General features: G+C 45.2%; 1 protein-coding gene across 1 annotated transcript in view; it reads right to left on the bottom strand.

The window, feature by feature from the left end:
• Nucleotides 1–13092, bottom strand: part of LOC118025595 (ATP-dependent DNA helicase Q1-like) — a 28573-nt gene extending 15481 nt beyond the window's left edge. The window contains exons 1-2 of the mRNA XM_035028113.1: nt 13009–13092; nt 959–1149 (exon numbers count right to left, since the gene is read on the bottom strand). Coding sequence (XP_034884004.1) covers nt 959–1009 — 51 coding nt within the window. The 5' untranslated portion in view covers nt 1010–1149; nt 13009–13092. The remainder of the gene's footprint in view (nt 1–958; nt 1150–13008) is intronic.
• Nucleotides 13093–23133: the final 10041 nt, after the last annotated feature.

Below are 23133 nucleotides of genomic sequence, written 5' to 3'. Positions count from 1 at the left end.
GAAGAAATAAAAGTATATGGAAACAAGTGAAAATGAAAACACGACAGTCCAAAATCTTTGGATTGCAGCAAAGGCAGTCCTAAGGGGGAAGTATATTCTAATACAAACAAGCCTAACTCAAGAGGCAAGAAGTCTCAAATATATAACCTAACCTCACACCTAAAGGAGCTAGAGAAGGAACAGCAAATAAGGCCTAAAGCCAGCAGAAGGGAAATAATAAACATTAGAGCAGAAATAACAATTTCAAAATTAGTTTAATAAAGCTAAGCAAAAATGCATTTAATGATATATGATAAGAAACAGTATGTCAAAAAAAATAAATATTTGCCAGTTGAGAGTTAACCTACAAAGAAGAGGAAGGTGCTTGATAAGTATTCAAAAAACAGTCTGAATGTTGATAAGGGAATTCAAAATACCATAAAAATCTCAAATATCATCAAGTTAACAATTATGTAGAATTTATGTAAATATCTTGTTTAGAAGTGAATCCCTGGAAAGCAAGGCCCACAAAAGCATTGCAATTTTAGAGTCATAGTATTCCATTATAATGTGACAGCCAGTGATAAACATGATGCTTAGCAAGATCTTGAATCAAGAAAGGTGTGTTCACTAGGGCAGGAAAATAAACCAGACTTTGGCAAGAAGTTTGAATCTTTTTTTCTTGTTTAATTTTTCTCTAGTTAAAACTTAGAAAACTTAGGTAAGAATCTTCTTTTTCCAAGCATTGATTGACGCTGCTAGAACCATATTTGGAAAAAAATTATGAAGTCTGAATAAGAAAAGCTTCATTTAAAAAGAACATGGGTAAGAATGGTTTGCCTACGGGTTTCCCATGCCACTTGAAGAGTGGCCAATTTTCCCTCTAAGCCGCTGGAAAGCACTGATCCAGGAACAATGATTAAACTCCCGCGTAAAGAAACAAGCAGAAACAAAACTTGCAAAGAAAAACAGAATAAACCTTTATTCCAAGCAGCAGGTGAAGAATCCCATTCACTGCTTTTCCCAGCATCAGAAGCCTGTAAATGCTGCTTTATTCGGTTTGTTAGGATGTTCTTTTTCTGAATGAGCTCTTGTTGCTTTTCCAGAAGTTCCTGAATTTGAAGGTCTACTGCATGTAGCTCATTGGTTATAGAATCCAATTCCTCAAAGCTATAAGAAAGGAAAAAAAGATACAATGACTAGTTTTAAGTTTCCCTACTGATTTTTGGATATTCCTCACCATTGAAATTACAAACTTAGTAGTTGAGCAGGGTGGTTAAGGGCAGGTGTGCTGGAGTCACACGACCTGAGTTATATCTTAGGTCCTCATCCCAGCTCAGGCTAAGTACTTAACTGAGCCTCAATTTCCCCATCTGTAAAAGGCGATAATACCTAGCTTTCATAGTACTGTTTTAAAGAATTAAGTGAGATAATATATGGAAAGTTCTTAACATAGTACCTGGAACAAAGTTATGCATTTAATAAATGATCATTATTATTTTTTATTGTGTTGTAGGGAGTGGTCCTAAGTCATTTAAGTAAAGTGACCAGACTTTAAAGCAAAAGAAAGCTAATTTTTTTTTTTTTTTAGAGAGGCAGAGAGGGAGAGTGTGAGCGGGGAGTGGCAGAGGAAGAAGGAGAGAAAGACCGTAAGCAGGCTCCACGCTCAGTGCAGAGCCCAACACGGGGCCCGATCTCACAACCCTGAGATCATGACCTAAGCAAATATCAAGAGTCAGATGCTTAACCAAGTGAGCAACCCATGTGCCCCAAGAATGCTATTTAAAAGTAATTCCCTTAACTACTTAGCTATTATTTCACAAAAACACTTATATTTGGGTTCATATGTTGGCATGATGAGGAGCTGATGATTATAAACAAGCTGATGTAACAATAAAAAGAGAACTGGAATTGACATTACAATTCCATCATAACTAATTTATAAAGCAGCCTTAATGTATGATTCTAATCAATCTGAGTATTAAAGCCAAAGTGAGATTTGTTTTGACACCACACCAATGGAAACTAAAAAAATTTTTAAAGATGTCCTTGGTGCTTTCTAAAACATCTGCCTGCATTAATCAGTGTCCGGCTTTAATCCTGAAATTTTCATAAGATGAAACCTCATGGTTATGACTTAAAATAGGATGTTATGGTGGCTGTGTATTGTACCAACTACCAGCATTCACTTCCTTCCAGGATTCTGGGTTAGGACTGGCCACAAGTGAACTCCACTTCAGACTTGGAAGGCAGAAATGAAACAGCAGCAGCTTTACGTTCAGATGGCTGGTGTAATGTCAGGTGCTGTTGGGGCTCATTCACCTTCTTGGCATCGGGCAGAAGCCAGTTCCTCCAGCTCCTGCTGAATCTCTTTGGGGCAGCAGCTTGGCCCACAGCTTCCTCAGCTTCTCTGAATTGTTGGCCATGTTCTGTAATTTTCTATGGCAAGCGCACCAGCCCTTCTGCAGGGCACCAGCATCCTGACAGTCAGAGCCTTGGAGGCAATGACACACCGACATGAGTGCAAGCGAGAGACAGGTTCCACTTTGTCCTCATTGGTTTCAGCTCTTCTTTACCCTCCCACACTCACACTCCATCTTCCTGTCCCTACTGCTGGCACTGCTGACTTCAGGACCAGTAATGGACTGATTAACCACGTCCTGTGATCACGTAGGAGCTAATTCCTATAATCTATCCCTTATATCACTCATAATGATTCAGCTTCTCTGCACCCTAACCAACACCAAATGTTGTTCCAGAGGAAAAGAAAGTTAAAAGCAGGTTCTCTAAATTGCTTCTATGCCACCTAGAATTGTCTCTGATTTAAAGATTTAAAGGCATTAATGACCCTTGCCTGCAGTGGTAACAGGGACAGTGGTATTCCATGGCACGCAGTAGACAAAGTTATGTAAATTATAATCCAGACACTAATAATTAAGTATCTAGAGAGGAAAAGGCTCTGGGTGACCAAGTGTTTGCTGTCACAGAACAATTTTGTGAGAATAATGGGGTTGATTATCTGCTCCTAAATATGCTGAAGAAGCTGAAGAAATGCAGGATCTGCATAAAGGGACCTCAAAGTCTCTATGACTGTCCTAAAAGAACCCCTTATCTCCTGTAGCTACCGGGCCAAGATCACTGAATACCAACATTCTGCAAGTGGCTGAATTACAATGCAAACTGAACTCCCAGCCTTGCACAGACTCTTATGTTAAAGTTAAGGGCACTGATTAGGAAGAAGTGAGACTCTGCAATTGGGAAGGGAACATCTGGGCAGATTCCAATGAAGCAGGCAGGGGACCTTAAACCACTAAATTCTGCCGAGTCTCTCTTGCCCTTCCTCCTCTTCCTCAGACAGCTTTCCCCTGTCTGAATGCCTGTGATGGTCTTTCCTGAGAGAGTTGCCTCACAAGGGATCGCTAAACTCCACTAAGAATCTGCCCTGCCACCTCTCAGCACTTCAAGAATAGGAAGCCCTAGAGAATGATGTACAAATGAGTGACACATGAAGAGACATGAAACACACCAAGAGTTGCACTTGCCAATATATATAAGCATTCCTCATTTTATTGTGCTTTGCTTTACTGTTTCGCAGAAATTGAGCTTTTTAAGAAATTGAGTTTGTGGCAACCTGTGTTGAGCTGGTCTATGGGCACCATTTTTCTAACACCCTTTGCTTACTTCATGTCTATTACATTTCGTAATTCTTATAATATTTGAAGGTTTTTTATTATTACAATTGTGATGGTAATCTGTAATCAGTGCTCTTTGATACTATTATTATAATTGCTTTGGGGAACCACAAACCACACCCATATAGGACGGAAATCTTAATAAATGGTGTACGTATTCTAATTGCTCTACCAACCAGCCATTCCCCAGTCTCTCTCCCATGGCCTTTCCTATTCCCTTAGACACTTCTATACTGGAATTAGGCCAGTTAGTTACCCTACAATGGCCTCTAACTGTTCAAATGAAAGGAAGAGTTGTACATCTCTCACTTTAAATAAAAATCTAGAAGTGATTAAGCTTAGTGAGGAGGCCATGTCAAAAGCCAAGACAGGCTGAAAGCTAGGCTTCTTGAGCCAGTTAGCCAAGTTGTGAATGCAAGGGCAAAGTTCTGAAAGGAAATTAAAAGTGCCAGTGAACATATGAATGATAAGAAAGAGAAACAGTCGTAATGCTGATATGGAGAGAGGTTTAGTAGTCTGGATAGAAAATCAAACCAGACACAACATTCCCCTAAGCCAAAGCCTAATCCAGAGCAAGGCCTCAACTCTCTTCAATTCTATGAAGGCTCAGAAAGGTGAGGAAGGTGCAGAAGAAAAGTATGAAGCTAAAAGAGGTTGGTTCATGAGGTTAAGGAAAGAAATCATCTCTATAACATAAAAGTGTAAAGTGAAGCAAGTGTTGATATAGAAGCTTAGCAAGCTATCTGGAAGATCTAGCTAAGATAATGAATGAAAGTGGTTACCCTAAACAGATTTTCACTGTAGACAAAATAGTCTTATATTGGAAGAAAGATGCCACCTAGGACTTTCATAGCTAGAGAGGTGAAGTCAATGCCTGGTTGCAAAGCTTCAAAGAATAGGCTCACTCTCATTACAAAGTAATGGAGCCAATGTTCACTTACCATTCCAAAAATCACAGGGGCAAGAATTATGCTAAATTGTGTTCTGTAAACCTCGATGGTAGCACATCTATGTAAATGTGTTTACTATATACTTTAAGCCCACTGTTGAGACCTAGTGTTCAGAAAAAATATATATATTTTTTTTTCATTGACAATCCATCGAGTCATCCAAGAGCTCTGATGGAGATGTCCAAAGAGATTCATCTTATTTTCATGCCTGATAACACAACATCCATCTGCAACCCATGGGTCAATAAGTAATTTTTGACTTTCAAGTCTTATTATTTACAAAATACATTTCATAAGGCTACAGCTGCCACAGATAGGGATTGCTCTGATGGATCTGGGCAAAGTCAACTGAAAACCTTCTGGAAAGGGCTTGCCACTCTAGATGCCATTCAGAAAATTTGTGATTCATGGGAAGAGGTCAAAACATCAACATTAACAGGCATTCAGAAGAAGTTGATTGCAACTCTCATGGATGACCTTGAGGTTCAAGATTTCAGTGAAGGAAGTCACTGCAGATATGGTAGAAATAGCAAGAGAACCAGAATGAGAAGTGGAGCCTGAAGTTAATTGCTGCAACCTCATGATAAAACTTTAATAGAGAGGAGTCATCTTATGGATGAGTGAAGAAAGTGGTTTCCTAAGATGCTGTGAAGATTGCTGAAAGGACAAAAAGGGATTCAGAATATTACATAAACTTAGTTGATAAAGAAGCAGCAGGCTTTGAATGGATTGGCTCCAATTTTGAAAGAAGTTCCACTGTGGGCAAAATGCTATCACATGTACAGAAAAATCATGGGAGGAAAAGTTTATGATGTGGCAAACTTTATTGTTTTAAGAAATTGCCACAGCCACCCCAACTTTCAGCAACCGCCACCCTGATTAGCTAGCAGCCATCAACATCAAGGCACAACTCTTCAGCAGCAAAAAACATCACACTCAAAAAAAAAAAAAAAAACCATCACACTCACTGAAAGCTCAGATGATAGCTAGCATTCTTCAGCAATAACATGGTTTTAATTAAGGTATAAACATTGTTAAGACATTCTAATGCATACTTAATAAACCATAGTTTAGTGTAAATATAATCTTTATATGTACTGGGAAACCAAATAACTCTTTGGCTTGCTTTGCTGTGATACTGGCTTTATTGTAGTGGCTGGAAACAAAACTGTAAGATCTCTGAGGTATGCCTGTATCACCAAAAAAGTAAGGCATAATTGTGGGAAGAGATCCTAAGGGTACTAAGCCAGAGTGAACAGAATAAAATCTTGAACGAACCTAAATTTACTGATATGGACTCAATATGAAATTCTGGTTTATTGTGTTAAATATAGTGGCCAGGAGTGGCTCTAATAATTTATTTAGCTGCTTGCTAGAAACCTGGCTCCAAAAATGAATATCAGAAAGTTGGGCTGGAATGACACAGGGGTAGATTCCAAAGACATTGAAGGGCTAGAACTCCCTGGCTATACCCTAAAGGAGGAATCCAGAGGCTTAGGGAGATGGGAATGCCAGAGTCTCAGTCTACCGGATCATCTACTCTCTTGCTGTCCCCAGGGAAGATCCAGAGGAGGGAGCCCCAGCATCCCTGAAGAGCTCTTAGTGGCTGTTTTCTGTAAGCTAAGAATGACAATGGGAAGTACTGTCTTTGAACTAAACTACCTGAATCAATGAGAATGATGGATTCCAAGGTATGGGGGCTAAATGGTAGCAATTCAGTTTACAACCAAAGAAAAGGTACATGTGGTTGCTATAATATGCAACAGAGCAACACAGTAATCAGGATAGTCTGATCCAAAGAGAATTCTGGCATTGGCTAGTTGATCATGATGACTCTGAAACAGATTACTTGATTTAAAAATGCAGAATACAAAGCCCTGATTCCAGTACACATAAGTTTGACTTGAATCACTACAAGTGTCATAGTCCTTCAATCAGTTCCCAGAAATGAGCCAATTTATAGACCCAGAGTCCCTTGAATAAAGTGGAGGTTGGGGCCCTTTGAGGAAGGCCTCTATTACACAACTAAAAAATTATGTAGGAAATCTTCACACTAGTGTTCTCCAGAGCAACTTATCAGGGTAATTGTGTATTTGGGAAAGGAAAATAACTTCTCAGAAATTATTGGACATTAACTCAGAACTGACAGTTCCTGGATGATTAAAATGCCATGGTGCTCTACCAGTCAGAACAGGGACTGGATTTATGCAAGTCACGTGATCAGGGCAGTTTTGCTCAGTCCATTACACAGTGGGCTCAGAAGGTTCTCTAACCCACTCTGTGATTATTTCCCCAGTTCCAGGTTGTATTATTAGAACAGATAAAGTCAGCAACTAACCAAATGCACATATTGGTCCCCTGGCCTATTAAGTCAGGACTATAATGGTAAGAAAGACCAAGTGGAAGCCAGTATAACTGCCCTTACCTACCAAAATAGGCTGTTTGTCCCACAGAAGGATTCTTGGGCCTAGGAATCGGGGTGGAAATGGGAGTGGCTCCTCTTATTTGTACCCTCTAGTGATCCTCTAGTGAAATGTTGCTTTCCCTCCCTGAAACTTTTGAACTTTGCTGGTTTAGAGGTCTCAGCAAGGAAGGAATGCTTCCGCCAGGGGAAAAAGCAATGGTTCCATTTAAATGGAAGTGGACTGCCTCTTGACCACTTTGAGCTCCTCATGCCAATGAATCAACAGGCAAAGAAGCAGGTTACTGTACTGGCTGGGGTGAGTGATTCTGACTATTCAAGAGAAATAGGATTGCTGTGACACTACTAAAGTACGGAGGAGTAGGTCTGAAATGTAGGGGATCCCCTAGGATACCTTCTGGTATTCCCATGTCCTGTGATTGAAGTTAGCGGAAAACTCAAAAGCCAAATACAAGCAAACTGCTAAGGCAAGTCCACACACCAGACATTTGTGACTCGATGAGGTGCCTGCTGAGAGCAAAGGAAGAAGGAATGGGAAACTGAAGAAGATAGTTATAAAATAACACCTAATAACCACATGACCAGATGAGAAACAGGACTATAATAACTATAAGTATTTCTAACTTATTTTGTTGTTGGTGGTGGTGGGTATGTATGTATATATCTATGTATTTGGGTCCCTTTTCCTATTCTTCCAACATCTAAAATAAAATGTTAATAATAGCTGACTTCATATCTCAGGATTTAAGTTAGAGGATTATCAAAAAGAATGTGATTCAGTAAGAAGAGGAATGAGCAGCATCCAAAGATGTATAACAAGAACGTGTGCCCTCCTTTGGGGAGAGGATTAATTTATATTTGGTTGTACAAGGGACAGTTGTGCTTCCTTGGGCAGCCAGAGATTTGGAGGGCAGAAGTGAAACAGTGGGCTTATTTTCCAAACAAATAACTGCAACTCTGACTGCTGCCATATATCCTCAGGGAAACAGCAGAGTTTGCAGCTGCTCCAGACCCTGTGGGTTCTCCTTCAGCTTCTCTAAATCCTCACCCGAGCAGTATGCAACCAGCTTTTTGACAGGTCTCTTGCATTGTTCAAATTGGAGACTTTGAGGCAATGAGACTAATGCAGGTTCTGTTAAGAAACAGGATTCATCTTCACAGGCTGCAGTTTGTGTTTGCATTCCCCACTGTGTATCTGCCTTCTCTTCCTGACTGCTGGCTCTGCTGACTTCAGGCCCAGAGCCAGACACACAGGCAAACATACGCAAGGGAAGAGCTCGACCACCTCACATAATCACATAAGGTTAAATCCCTCAAGTAAATCCCTTATATCACTCACAGTGCCTCTGCTTCTCTGATCAAGCCCTACCTGACAGAGAGCTTCCGATTCAAGATGGCAACACAGGAAGAGCCTGAACTCATCTCCTCCACAGACACAACAAATCTACACCTATTATTAGAGCAATTCCTCCTAAAGAAGAACTGGGGATGGACTGAACAGCTTCAGCACAACAAAAGATACAAAGATCACATAAAGAAAACAAGACAGACAGACATACTCTAACAAAGGAAACCCCCACCACCACCCCGAATGCTGTGGAACTGCAGTGGGAGAGATAGCACTGAGGGGCTGTGAGCAGATTCATCTGCCCTGGGACACAGAAAAAAAGCCAAAGTTTGAGACGGAAACTAGAATATAAAGGAACCAGCCTTAGGACCCTATCAAATGGCAGGACAGCAACTAGAACTCTCTCCATATCTGAGAGGCTGGCAAGTGCCATGGTTTGTTTCCAGTATATCTTGACAGCACAGACAGGAGCAGGTTATGGATGCCACAGCTGGCCTGCTGCCTCAGTGAGCCCTGGGCCTCTAAGCCACATCAAACTTGGACCCCCCAGGGCACAGAAAAAAAGCTACAGTTTAAAAGAGCAACTAGAATATAGTATCTAGCCCTAGAACTCCACCAAATGGTAAGGAAGCTGCTGGAAATTTCTCTGGATTGGAGGGCCTGGTGAGTACCAGATTCTACATTCCCCTCTACCTTCATAGCATGGATGGGAGCACAGTCCAGGCACCCTAGCTGGCCTACTGCCTCAGTGAGCGCTGGTTCCCTAACCCACATCATCCCAAGCCAACCTACCAAGACAGCCCCAATGCAGTGCACGCTGTAACACCCCTGGTCAGTGCTCGCTACAGCAACAGCCATCTTGCCAAAGTCATCAGGCACAAAGCACCCTGGAATAATCCAGACCTGTACCACGTTGGCTCCAGATAACATGCTAGGACACCATAATGCGCAGGACTCCAGGACCTCCTCACTCAGGTTCTCTTCAACTCCAGCCACTCACTGAGAGCACTACTTACAGAGAGCACCACAGGAATCTCTGCCTTTGAAATCTTTTAATTGTCATTCTGGTTGAATGGGTAGCTAAGTATTATTTAAGAGTGACCTATGATTCTATTTGACCAAATGTTTTAAATCTTTTGACATTTTCAACAAACTTCCCCAAATCAACTTTTGTTTTTTGGTTTTTTTTAAGATTTTATTTATTTATTTGACAGAGAGAGAGATAGCGAGAGCAGGAACACAAGCAGGGGGAGTGGGAGAGCGAGAAGCAGGCTTCCTGCCGAGCAGGGAGCCCGATGTGGGACTCAATCCCAGGACCCTGGGATCATGACCTGAGCCGAAGGCAGACGCTTACCGACTGAGCCACCCAGGTGCCCCCAAATCAACTTTTGAATGAAGTAAAAAGAGATATGTTAATTTATGTAGACTTATTTGATATATTAATTTGCATGGGAAACACTGTCAAAAATAATGTTTTATCTTAGATCATAATTTATATGGGGTATATTATTAAATAACTAATTCAAAGATTATATGAAATTCCTAAAAATTTGACATGTCCTGGTATATTATCTAGTCATAATTCCAGCTATTATCTTAAAATACTACAGATCACAAAAATAACCAATTTTATTTGTCAATTCCATTTGTGTGTGCGTGTGTGTGTTTGTGTGAACTCTCACAAGATCTTTAACCATGGCTATTTTTAAATTTTTTTTCACTCATTGGCAGTTACTGTTTTACTGTTATTTTCATAAAAGTGTTCCTACAAAAGTGCTTCACCTGTAAGGAAAGTCATGGAAAAGACTGACAACTACAAGTTTCTGATAACTTTAAGATCATAACACTGAACGGGTAAGGATTTCTAAAAGTCTAACGGAAAACTGATTCATAATGTTGCTAACCCAAGTTGAAGCAAAACAAGAATTAATTACAGGAGACTGAACTAAAGATGATTATAATTTTATGACTTCATTTAAAACATTGCTAGTTCTTTAATGTTTTGTTTTCCAGATTTAAAGGGCCCTATTTTCTCCTCTGTTTTAAGCTATCTACAGCTTACAGCACTTCAGTAAAATACACTTTTGTAAACAAAGGTTGAAACAAGTATCTTTTTCTCCTTACTTGATCCCTCCAGAATTCAGAAATTCTTTTTGAATATACTTATTTTTCATGACAATATATGTATTTACATAAGCTCGATCTGTTCTCCTTTTAATAGGACACAAATTCCAGCACAGCAGATTTAAAAGCGCCTATTTGGTCAATCACTATTCTTGCTGCACTTATGTAAATAATCAGGCCAAATTTTTGAAACTAGACTTAATTTACAAACAAGTTAGTCTGACTGCGGTCCTCTTTGATAAAAACAGGGACAATTCCAAAGAAAAAAATGAAGTTTCAGTAATACACCCTTGTGGATATCAGATTCTACTGCTGTTAACTGTCCTTGAGGTTTTGTTTTCTACCCACAAACTGGACTGGATTCTGAATTCTAGCTTCTTCCAATATTTGGCTAGAATTCTCTGAACTAACATCTCCAATTTTCTCCCACTCTTCTGAGTTGGAATCACTATGAAAATAAAACTGCGCTTCTCCCAAAGCCATGCAAGCTAAAGCTGGACAACTTGACATAAACTTGAGAAACCACCAAAACAACCCATGTGAGGGCAATCTTTGTGTCTGTTGCTCTGTGGCCATGCAGCAAGATCACGAGACATCCAAACTGCAAACTGGGAAAATCTGTCAGATTGCCATTCTTGCCCTCACTCCATCTGAAGATGTTTTAAGCCCAATATTTAGAAATTATCTCAACTAGCTGATCTCCAAACTCAGTGAATTTATAATTTGCTTGAACTATTAACCTTTTTGTTTCCATAGAAACGCCTCTCATTAAATTACCTCACTGCTCACACCATATGGAGGCCTAATTTGGGTGGAAGTTCACCTGTCACACGACCTCCTAAAATAAATCAATCTCACCTTCAACCAGTCCTAAGTCATCATGAGGAAGTGATTGTTAAAACATCATGTTACGCTAATATAAATAACTTTTTATTTATTTTATTTTTTTTAAGATTTTATTTATTTATTTGAGAGAGAGAATGAGAGAGAGAGAGAGCACACTTGAGAGGTGGGAGGGTCAGAGGGAGAAGCAGACTCCCTGCTGAGCAGGGAGCCCGATGCGGGACTCGATCCCGGGACTCCAGGATCATGACCTGAGCCGAAGGCAGTTACTTAACCAACTGAGCCACCCAGGCACCCTGTAAATAACTTTTTAAAAACTGAAATCCATTTGATTTATTTAGTGGGTTAAATCTTGGCACCTGGGAATCTGCTCTGGGAATTTTTCAGTCCTTGGCTATTTAACTTCAGTCATCTTATTTACTAATACGTTGTCTAACCCTAAGGGTTTTAAAGGCCTGTCAGCAGCCATTCATATGCCAAATGGTATCCATCAGGATCAGACAACTGGATGAAATCAACAATAACCACATAAATGATGAAGAAGGTGACTACATGGCCCTCAGCATGATGATTCAACTAATGGCAACAGCAAATATGTGATTCTTCAGCCTGACTACATCAATGATGGAAACTGAAAAATAATACTATACTGCTTGGTCATTCTCTCACCCTGCTGAGATAATGTTCAAAAGGGGAGAATTGTTTAAAAAAAAAAAAAAAAAAAAAAAAAAAAACTAAGAAAGACCAGCCTTAAAAATTCCCTGAGCAGAGAAAATCACTCTAGTCATACAAAGCTTACTTTAGCTTATTTTGTAAGACTAACTTCACCTGGATAATTACTTGTGTATACCTCTGGAAAACATCAGCAAAAACAGCTTCCCAAAGTTGATACGAGGTAACCACTAACCAATTCCCTATCGCCTAAGAAAACGTTAATATTCTAATCACTGTGAAGAAACAGTCACTGACTTCTTACTCTCTCAGCTGCTTTGTAACAACATACCCCTGATCCTCATTCCCTCTTCTGGCTTCAGTGCACCTGCTTCCCCAGCTGTTCTTTGGTGGGTGCACAACAGACTTTTACTAATTACTACTTCGGTGATTCTATGGCTTTCCTTCTGCTATTTCTGAACTTTTCACAGCGTCCACAGCAAATATGCCACGAAGTCACAGCCAGTCATTCCCACTGGAGTACATGCCACTCAGGTACCACAGGCTAAATCAGACACGCGTCCCCCTCTCCCCACCACCTGCGTTTAGAAAACAACAGCAATGCAATACTACCCTCCACTATGCTTATGCGTCCCCCGATGGTGACTGCCTATCTACAGACTCTGGTAACCAAGCTTCCTGCATAGAAAAGCCCGGAGATAAAAGAGAGGGGTAGGCAGTCCGACGGGCCCTAAAGGACCAAGCTCCATCAGAGATGGGCGACGATTAACGCCCGGTTCTCTCCTGCCGATATACTGGTGAACGGAAGTGATCCGCGATAGGCCGGCCTCACCCTCAGGAAGGAGAAGAAACATTAGCCTTTCAAAGCAGATTTACCCCAGAACCTCTCCCCAGGGGGTTAAAGAACCCCTTCGCCCCAGCCCAGCCCAGCCGCCTCTCTCTGACCTCGGAGCGCCGGCCATCGAGACAACTACTTACACTTTCCAGCCGCTCGCCAATGAAAACTTCCCGCCACCAGCCTCTCCTTTCCTCCCGCGGCGCGCGGGGTAGGTCTCCTCAACCAACCGCAAGTAACACGCTTCTCTAATTGGCGGAGGGGCGTGGCCACGATGTGCGTCCCCGAACGACTGCGGGTGAGTGGGCAATATTGGGGGCGGGCTTAGCCAATGGGAAGCGGTTTTGAAGCTGGGGGCGGAGCCTGTTTCGGGAAAACCCGTGGGCTCTCGCCGGGGCTGTTCCCCGGCTTCTTAAAACCCCGGACTTTGGGGGCGCCTGGGTGGCTCAGTTGGTTGGGCGACTGCCTTCGGCTCAGTCATGATCCCGGGGTCCTGGGATCGAGTCCCGCATCGGGCTCCCTGCTCTGCGGGAGCCTGCTTCTCCCTCTGCCTCTGTCTCTCCTGAATAAAAAAAAAAAAAAACAAAAAACTCCGGACTTTGGTTCACGCCCTGGGCGCCCCGAGGTGCTGTCGCCGCTGCCCTCACTACTGCAGCCATGATCTCCTTAACAGACGCCCAGACTAAGCTCGCCCCGGGATCCCCGCCTGGATCCTCGTTGCTCGAGCTCGTCTCGCCCGCCCCACTGACCCGGTCATCAACGAATGAAGCTTCGCGTTGGGGGCGGCGGCCCGCGGGACTGAGCTAGGGATGCGGGACGCGGAGGGCTGCCTTGAGGGGGCGGGAGCTGGATTTGCAGTGGCAGACCTGGCCTGGGAGGAGGAGGTCGGTGGGATCTGGGGAGGGGGAAGCCTTCTGAGCGTCTGTCTTGAACCGGGGTCGCGCAGCTCTCACTCCCAGTTACGTGGGCGCGTTGTTCCTGCAGGTGGCCCCAAGAGAAAGTTTGATGCGCGGTGCCCGTGGTTCACTTCTGCGAACGTTTGTGCATATGACAGACCGGGGGTCCTCTACAAGTTACTGGCCGTTTGTTTGGGAGACGGTATTTTAAATGCCACCTGTTCTAGGTTTTGAATTTTTTATAAATAATGCGTATACTTAAATATTTTTATTATTTTCCTTTTGCCACCCCTGGAAACAGCTTTCCAAAAAGTCCTTGAAACGACTTCACTTTTCTACCACCTGTTTCCGCAGTAGTAAAATGCCACTTTGTGTTCAGTTAAACGATTTCTTTCCTTAATGTTGTCTATTGTGCTTTGTAGCTTGTTTTATTATTTTAGCATCTTTCTGCCTACCACAGAGTTCTCCGGGCCTATCTTATTTCTAAGGTTAGCATTGCTATTTGTTAACATTTCTTTCATTATAACATTTCCACTTTTCTACCGTTTTGTCGATCTTAAGAATTTTTGTATTTACATATCTGCCCAAGCATGTGGGTCCTGTCTTTTTTAATGGCCATGATGGTCTTTTTGTTTTTGCTTTATCTGCCACGCTCTGAGTTTCTTATTCTGTTTAACTAACTTTGATCTTCAAGATTTTAAAAATTAAACAGTCTATTGAGAACAACTTCATTTAGAATGTCGTGTTTGGGTTCAAGATGAATCTGGGAGTCTCTCCCTCTTCCTCTGCCCCTCCTCCTGCTCACTCTCACTTGAGCGCTCTCTCTCTCTCTCTCAGATAAATATATTTTAAAAAAGAAGAAGAAGAAGCACAAAAAACCCGAAGGGAACTTGTTTGGAGCTTGGGAAGACTGCTTCTATCTAACCAAAGAAAAGGACTTCCCTTTTTTTTTTTTTTTTTTTTTCTGAGGATACAGCTGCAAGAGGGATGGACTTGAAGGGAGAAGATGATAGTCAACTCTGGAAGTTGATGCAGTAAGAGATGCCATAATGACACTTGGCCTTCACACCCGATGCAGGGCAGCAGAAATGAAGGCCAGGGAGGAAGGCCAGAATGGCCTCTAAACTAAATGAGTTGGCCATGTTGTGCTGTCAGGAAGCGCTTTCCTAAGTTTAACCTCAGCACATCCGGCTTTAAATGATCTCTTTTCCTGTTATTTGGAAAAGGAGAAAAGAAAGACCCTTCTTCATTTACGTACCCCAGAAACTGACTGTAAAAGCCCCAAGCCACATTGTCAAATCTCTGAGCCCCTTCTAAACTCAGCACTCTGGGTATTCTTTGCCAAGTGAGGAACTTTGAAGACAAGAAACCCACAAGAGTTTATTTACATCTCTCCTTCAAAACATGCATCCACTAAATATCCTTGGAGAACTCACCCCATAAAAAACAATAGGAGCAAACACTGTAGGACAGCTCACTCCTGCTATGTGTGCCCAAACAGAGAGGCCAAATGCCAGTCTCTTGCTTTAGGTTCACTAAACCTATCTGCAGCAGGTTGAGAACTTTCTTAAGGTCTGGTCTAAAATGGCTCTAGGAAACTTAAGCCAGGACCTCTCTGTGTAGGGACAACTACAGGGTCACTGCAGAGAGCGGAGAGTAGATCTGTATCCCCAGACAGTAATGAATGGAAAAATCTACCCCTAGCTTCCTCTAAACTGTCAAACCCCCTAGATGGGATAAGAAATAGCCCAAGACCATAATGCAGGATAAATCTCTGTAAGATTCCACTTCTACCCCAGATTGTAAATTCCTATATTCTGTGACCACTGGAAATGGAGAACAACAGCACAGACAATCCAAAACTGTTGATAAACTTTCAAAAATCCACATGGGGCTAAAATGTATTATGTGAAAGTTTTATACAAGATTTATCTGTGTTATTGAGGCAGACATTAGATTAGATTCGGGATTGCTTGGGAAGTTCTTCTCGGGTCAGATGTCAACTCCTCCTGCTTTAGTTTCAGATTGATTCCCTTTTAGGGCTCTTTTGGGGAGGGAAAATTTGACTAGTAGGTTTGAGACTTGAGAACAGAGTTTCAGTGATCTCTCTCCCTCTAGACCTGTCCTTCCTACTTGGATTTTCCCCCAGGTTTCTATTTCCCTGTCAGTTAGGAATTCAAAGGCTCTCTGAGGAAGGCTCCAGTGTCAGTGAGGCCTGCTCCCCTCCTAAAGCACACCCAGGGGGGCATTCCCCTCCTTCCCCGCTCTCAGCAGAACCCAACCCTGCAGTTCTTTGGATGGCCACAAGGTGGCGGCCAATGCATAGCCGGGTCCAGAGCTAGACCTGGTGCCTCCCCAGAGCCAGGACCCTCTCCACCCACATCTCCACCCACCCAACATTTTCCCCACCCAGGACGCCAACCCCGAGGATCTCAGGAAAGGCAGAGCTTGCCAAAAGAACTCAGGCTGTGGGGAGAGATGGGCTGTGTGAGGAGGGAGTGGAGGAAGGAAAGGGAGGGGGGAGAGGAGCCTGCGAGAGAAAACAGATGTGCAGAGACCCAACCAGGAAGCAGGTGGTCAGGGTGTGAAGCCCAAGTTGAGAAATCTCGGTGGACTGCCTGCCGCTCCCCAACCAGGCCCAGGGGCTCCAGGGCAGCTGTCTCCAGAGGCCTGGGCACTGGGTCAGAGGCCACCAGGAACAGGAGGAGGACAGGGGGCTGGGTTGAGGCCTAAACCTGAATAAAACACTAGGATAGAGACAGGGGAGGGTCCGCACTGCCACCTCCCTCCTCGGGATGAGACCCAGTCGGACACCATTATCTCTGCTATTCCCAGAATACAGGAAATGAGGAGGGGCTCAGGCAATTCTCCAGTGCAGTCCTCACCCTCCTGGTGAGGGTCCTGGGGAGTCCTGGGAGGGAGGAGAAAACCCAGCCTTGCCTGTGGGGGGCACAGCTCCATGTTGGGACGAGGCGATCAAAGCGGGGAGCAGGGACAAGGCACACGGACAGGAAAGAGAAGACAGAAGAACAAGGACAGGCCTGCAGGTACCTTGGCAGTGGTTTAGAAAGAAATAGTGTAGGATCCAGAACCAGGAGAATTAATCATGGAAGACTTCCCAGAGGAGGAGAGTACGGGATAATTTTGCAAGGGATTGAGAGGCTAGTTTGCAGGGAGAGGAGGAGAGAAGATGGGCCAGACTGGGGACAGACTAGGAGGCTAGGAGCGGGCCAGGAGGCTGAATACTGGGCTGTCTGCCCAGGTGGAGCTGAGAGACCAGATCCAGGGAGCCTGTGAAGGGCGGGCGGAAAGGACCAGGAACAGGTGTCAGTGGATGGGAGGCCCTGAAGCCCAGCTGGGAAGGCTGGAAAGGAGTCAATAGAGGAAGGGGGACAGCACCCCAGTCTAGCTGAAGTATTCCTCCCCCTCTTGCCATCCCATAAAGCGAAGAAAATAGGAACAGAGTCTACGGGCCTCCAAATGGGGCACAAGAAGGACTCCTAGACCAGGTAATCAGGGGCCTGGGATTTCCAGAGGCAGCCATCACGGAGCAAGGGATACTGAGTGTTCGCACCCCGAGGGCCTCTGGCTCCTGTCTCTAAAGTAGGAGTGTTGTAACTGGAGGTCTCTGAGTTCTCTTCTCTGAATCTGCTCTGCTGATCGTCGCCCTCCTGCCCAGGAAAGGTCTGACCATCTGTGATCCACCAGGCTTTACCCCACATCCTCTCAGTATCCACACACTCTGACCCTCTTCCCTGTCCAGAAGAAACTACTTCCATGCTTGGGGGTGGGGATGTGGGTTCAAATATCAAAAACTCAGCCTGGGGTTATAGAGCATGAAGTGCCACAGTAGGATTTGAGTTAGAACTTCCCAGCACAATGGGTCTGAAAGCCTCAGCTTGTGTGACACTCAGTAAGAATGCACACAGGGCCTCACTAGAGGCCTCCAAGAGACAAGGACTTGTTCTGGACCTGTCTGGGTAGTACTGAGTAGAGACAGAAATTTCCAGTGTGATTCAGGTCATCCCAGCCTCAGAAGGTGGCATGCAAGGACTTCTAGGGATTCTAAGGCCCTCAGGCAGAATGGGTGGTCTAGAGTTAGGGACTGCAGCCTGGTTCCATCATTCCCAAATCCAGGGGTGGGAGTGGAGAGAGAGCAGGGCTGAACCCTCCCCTGTCTGGCCTCCCTCCTATCCTAGCCCCCCATCTTTATGGCCCTCCCTGGTCAGAGCAGGGCCTCTGAGCTCTTCCCGTGCAGCCCTGAGCACAGGCCTCAGGACCCAGTCTCCACCCAACCTCAGACCCAGGACCCTGATGCCATCCCCCTGTGCCTGGCAGGACAGAGACCCCCACTGCTCAGGCTCCCATCCCCCACACCCCAGCACTAACAGCCTTCCTCTCCTGGCCTCCTCCCTCCCCCACCCCATAGCACAGCCTGGAACCTGCTGGAAATGTGCACAAGTCAAAGACATCTTTAGCTATTAGTCTGCAGGCTCATACACTTAAAACTCATACATTTACAGACAGGCATGCACACCCAGACTTACACACTCTCACACACATCAGGCACACCTGTGCACACATACACACCACTCTATTTGTTTCTTCTATGGATGCAGAGCCCAGTCCTCTAGATTCTAGAGATCTAAATGTCTTGGGAAAGCCGGGAAACCCACAGGAAACCTATTTCCACTTTCCTGGCCCACACTGGAGCTCCTCCGCTCTATTCCCCCTTCCTGCTACCAGGGTCTCTAGGACTGTGGCCCACGCTGTGGGGATGCAACCTGCAGAGATGACTCAGTCCTTCACGCAACAAACACTTTTGAGCATCTACCTGCCACCCCCCACCAGGTGGGACCTTCTACCCAACAATGTGGTCGAAAAGATTAAGAGCTCAGGAATCAATGACCTGAATTCAAATTCTGCTTTGCCTCTTAATAACCTCTGTTATCTTGGGGCTCTTAACTTATCTCTATGAGCCTCAGTTTTATCACCTGTAAAGTGGGATTAATAAAATTTGCCTAATGTGTGAGATTAAGACAGGTAAACCTTCCATCAGCAATGTGGCCACCATGGACAGCCACCCCACTCCATTGTCCAGCCCCTGTGGTGAGCATCTCCCCAACACCCTTCCAGTCCCGCTGTCCCTGATATGGAAACCCCATCTCCTTCAGCATCAGACCCCAGGTGCCCAAACCTGGGGAAACTTGATCTCAGACTTGGCCAGCTCCATTCTACTCCCCTGCCCTAAAACTGATCTCTCCCCTCCCATTCCATCATGCCTCTTGCCCCTTTACAGGGTTCATTTGCCGTAATAACCTTTAATGTTATTTGACCAGAGCCTAAATGTTCCTGATGGGGCACTGTATCTGCGCATAAGATGGCCATGAAGGGTTAATCAGCCTCCACAGAGCTGTCCCATGGAAAGTCCTACTTTACTTCTTTGAATTACACCAATTTTAAAACATTCTTCAATGGACAATGTGGGAGACAGTTATATGACAGGGATTGCTAGGCAGGTGTGGGAGATTGAGTCACCCCATGATTACTAAACAATCGCTCCAAAGGAACCCCACTAGATTCTGAGGTCAGAGCTGGGAAGGCACCCAGCCTGCTCCCTCCCAGATGGGCACCCTCTGCAGGTGCCTTGGGCTAAGGGAGAGATGGGTTCGCATCAATCCCTGCTGCTCAGGTGGCCTCCTCAGCTCCCCTCCAGGGTCAGGCCTCAGCCTGAGTGGGAAGTGGCTCTGGAGGTCTTACCTTCACCTTCCTGGGACCCTCCAAGGACCCACAAACACCCTTGTTTCCCTGCCACAGCCTTGACTCCCTACATCCTCCCAGGCTCTGACAGCTGCTGAACAGCTGTCTGCTTCCCCTCCTCCCAGTGGGATCCTTCTCCAGTCCTCCTTCCAGACAACTGGTCGCCCTGACCATCTCTGAGTTTCCATCGGGAATTGCCCCATCCTGGTGCCTCCACCTCCCCCCCTGCCCACCCCCATCCCTCTGACCCCTCCACTGCCCACCTCCCACTCCGTCCCCTCCCACCTGGACAACCTTCTACCTTCCCCAGCCTGCCTCCCTCCCCTCCTGACTCACCTCCACAGACAACCCCACCTCCCAGTGGGCTCCACCTTCCATTACCTCCATCTCTCCAGCCTGCTGCATCCTACCACTTTGCCCCATTTCGAGTCATTTCTACATGTTTTCACACCTCTCCAACCCTTCAGAATCTAGGGACTAGAGCAGGTCTCACAGCCCAGTGAAAGGAAGGACATTTGCCCCTTTCTCTCTCCTCCTGCCCTCTGCCTGCCTTCTCCCCTCTCTTCCTGCGCGCAGACCCGGTAAGATCCGGTGTTAAGAGAGCTGAAGAGACATCTCCCCATCAGCAAAGTGATGCGCAGAGGTGCACAGAGGAACAGGTTGACCAGGGGAAACCTGCCAGGCACTTCATTCCCACCTGGGGGAAGCCCCGCGCACCATGGCAAGCCACGCCCCTCCTGACTGGGGGTGGGGGGCGGCGGAGCCGGGTCCCCCACAGCTTGGCTATGCCCCAGGTCCGAAGGGACCCTTGGCAGCCCTGGGACCTCTGGCTGGTCTGATGACCTGGTCACCCCAAAGCCACTCCAACTCAAGAGAGGAAAGAGGCAAATGGTGACTGTTCCCCATAGGGTCGTCCCACCACCTCGGCCTCCACTCCGTTGGAGGGAGACTCCCCCTTAGCTCCTAGAGCAGGTTTGCAGGAAAGGACCCTGCACAGCCTCTGCATCTTTTCTCCCCACAGATCACTGATGTCTGAGAGCCCAGCAGAGGGCGCATGCTTTAGCAATGACCCTGCGTGTAGGAAGGGACTCGCACCTCCACGTGGAAGCCAAAAGATGTCCCCCCAAGAGTCTCACCTCGTTTTCTGTTTGCTCTAAGCGGTCTCCCCTTCCCCCGCCACACCTTGCTGAACCCCAACACTCCTGGGAAGAGGATCTCCCTCTATGGGTGCCTTTTCATGCTGTCCCTTCCTGTATCAGGCCCAGGATTTCTGCTTCAGAAAACAAGCAGCACTGTCTGCTCCTGGGAAGTTCTTGCTCTCCTCTTGCTTTAATCGTTCTTGCTGCTGTAAGTAATCATACTGTCCCGGGAAATTGTGGGGCTCTCTCCCAACCTTCCCCTTCTCCCCACTTCTTCAGCTTCTCCATGCTTTGTCCCAAATATCTAGGTTCCAGATCCCGAGCTTCAGAGCAGCCTTCTGGGCTTGAAGGTCAACCCAGGGGCTGAGGAGTCTGAGTATCTTCGTGGGCTGCAAGGTAGCAATTACTGGGGTGAGAATGGCCAGAGAACACTTTGGAGCTCTGTGCACACAGCAGATGTGTAGTAAGTATGAAATGGCCCATTGAGAAGCTGGGCTTAGGGAGGTGAGGGAGGGTAGAGGGGAAGGAATGAGGCTGGACTGGTCTGATGTGTCTGCTCCCCATTCTCTTCCCTTCCCCTCTGGGCCACCTGGAGAGAATGTGCTCTAAGACAGGCCCTGAGCCTGGAGTCCTCCCTAAGCTGAGGGGGGTGTCTTCCCCTCCATCCACCTCTACCCAGCTCAGCTCAGGACACCCACCCGCAAGAGCCCAGCCACTGTGCCCCACCCCACCAACCATAAACACCCTCTTCAGCCAGGGCTCCCAGATCTCTCACCCATCACCTTGCACACCAGCCTGAATGCCCCCATTTTGGCAGATCTTAGAGGACCTCTTGAAGCTGCCTGAGCTCCCCCAGTCAACCTAGTAGCCAGGGTCCCTCCTGAGGCAAGGGGACGGCCCTGACTTCCCCTCTTGCCAAGGCAGGAGGGAGGTTTGGAAGTTGGACCAAAGAGGAACCAATCCTATGCTTGGGTTGACAAACACACACCCTGATGGGAAGGTTTTTATTCCCTTTCTGTTACTGATTTTATTTGTTAGAAAGTGAATTAACTCATAATCATAGGAGTGTAAATATATGACAGGGACCATAAAGGCCTTTCCTAACCTCCCTCCCTATCTAAACAAAATTCCCTGTTATTCTTGATCACAAGACCCTGTTTCTTTCCTTTGAGGGTTCATCACACTCTGGAATTATTTGAACATTTGTTCTCTTGCTTATTATCTATATTCCTCTAGGAAAAAACTTTTATTTGAATGAGAGAAAGAATGAATGATGAATAAATATATAATATGGGAATAAATCTACTGGTGGGATAAAAATTTCCTAATAAGATGATCCATACCTGAAAGTATCATGTGCTGACCTACAATCACAGAAATATCCTTTGTCAGTATGCATAATACCTCTACTTCTACATCTCTCTTCATGGGCTCTTTCACCCTATTTTATACCACACATGAAAGTTACTTAGCAATTCTTCAGCTCTGTGTTAAGCACAGTGTAGAGAATTCATAAAAATATGCAGGGCACAGTCTCCCCACTCCAGAAGCTTACACTTGAGTGAGGGAGAAAGAGAAGACACAGGGTAACTACAAATGAAGACAGTGTGCGGAGAGACAGCTATGGTAAGAGTGACACAAAGGAGTAGAGGAGATCAAAGAAAATAAATTTCTTCAGAGGCAGATAATCCAGGAAGGCATAGGCAGAGATAACATTTAAAGTGGACCTTGACATTTATGTAGGATTTTAGCAGTCAGAGATTGGGAGGACAGAGTTCCAAGGAAAGATATAGCTACTGGGAAGGAGTTCTTGACTTTGGGCATCATTTGATATTAAACTTCTGTTCATCATGAGAGAGTGAAATGCAAGGACCAGTGAAATTTAAAATAAAACTGCAGAAGCTGGACACTTTGAATACAGAAGACGGGAGCCAGGACCTGGGTCCCAGGTCAGGGTCCACTTATCCCCACTTCTCTTGCACTCGATCTTCTTGAAGGGGTAATGGTTCAAATGGGACAGGATACCCATTATGCCTCCATCTAAATATCTCTCATCACCTCTTTCCGCCCACTGAGTTCTTTAATAAGAATGAAAGGATTTCTTAACTCCTTACCCAGAGCATCAAAAAGGGCAGAAAAGCATATACTACACAAATTAAGTTAGGTAATTTGCATACCTGGGGAAAGAGAGAAACCCCTCTTCCTTCCATCTCCATACTCAATTTTCCTAGATCTTTTGATACTTTGTGTCAATAATTATCTGTATTTTCTCCTTCTCTGGACAAGAGATGCTGTGAAATGTCACATATAAACTAAAGTTTGTTCTAAAAAATCCTCCTAAAATAGTCTCCCAAGCACTGGCATTGGAAGGTGGAGGAGGGGTTCCTGGGCTGTGTCTGCCTTCAGGTCACCTACAGGTCATCCTGCCTCCAGCTTCCAGGAGCTTTGCTTCAGGTTTTCTAAAGAAGTAACA

The sequence above is a fragment of the Mirounga leonina genome, unplaced genomic scaffold, assembly GCF_011800145.1.
Source record: "Mirounga leonina isolate KUSES-001 unplaced genomic scaffold, KU_Mleo_1.0 Mir_201, whole genome shotgun sequence".
NCBI lineage: Eukaryota > Metazoa > Chordata > Mammalia > Carnivora > Phocidae > Mirounga > Mirounga leonina.
This window is presented reverse-complemented; position numbering and strand designations above follow the sequence as displayed.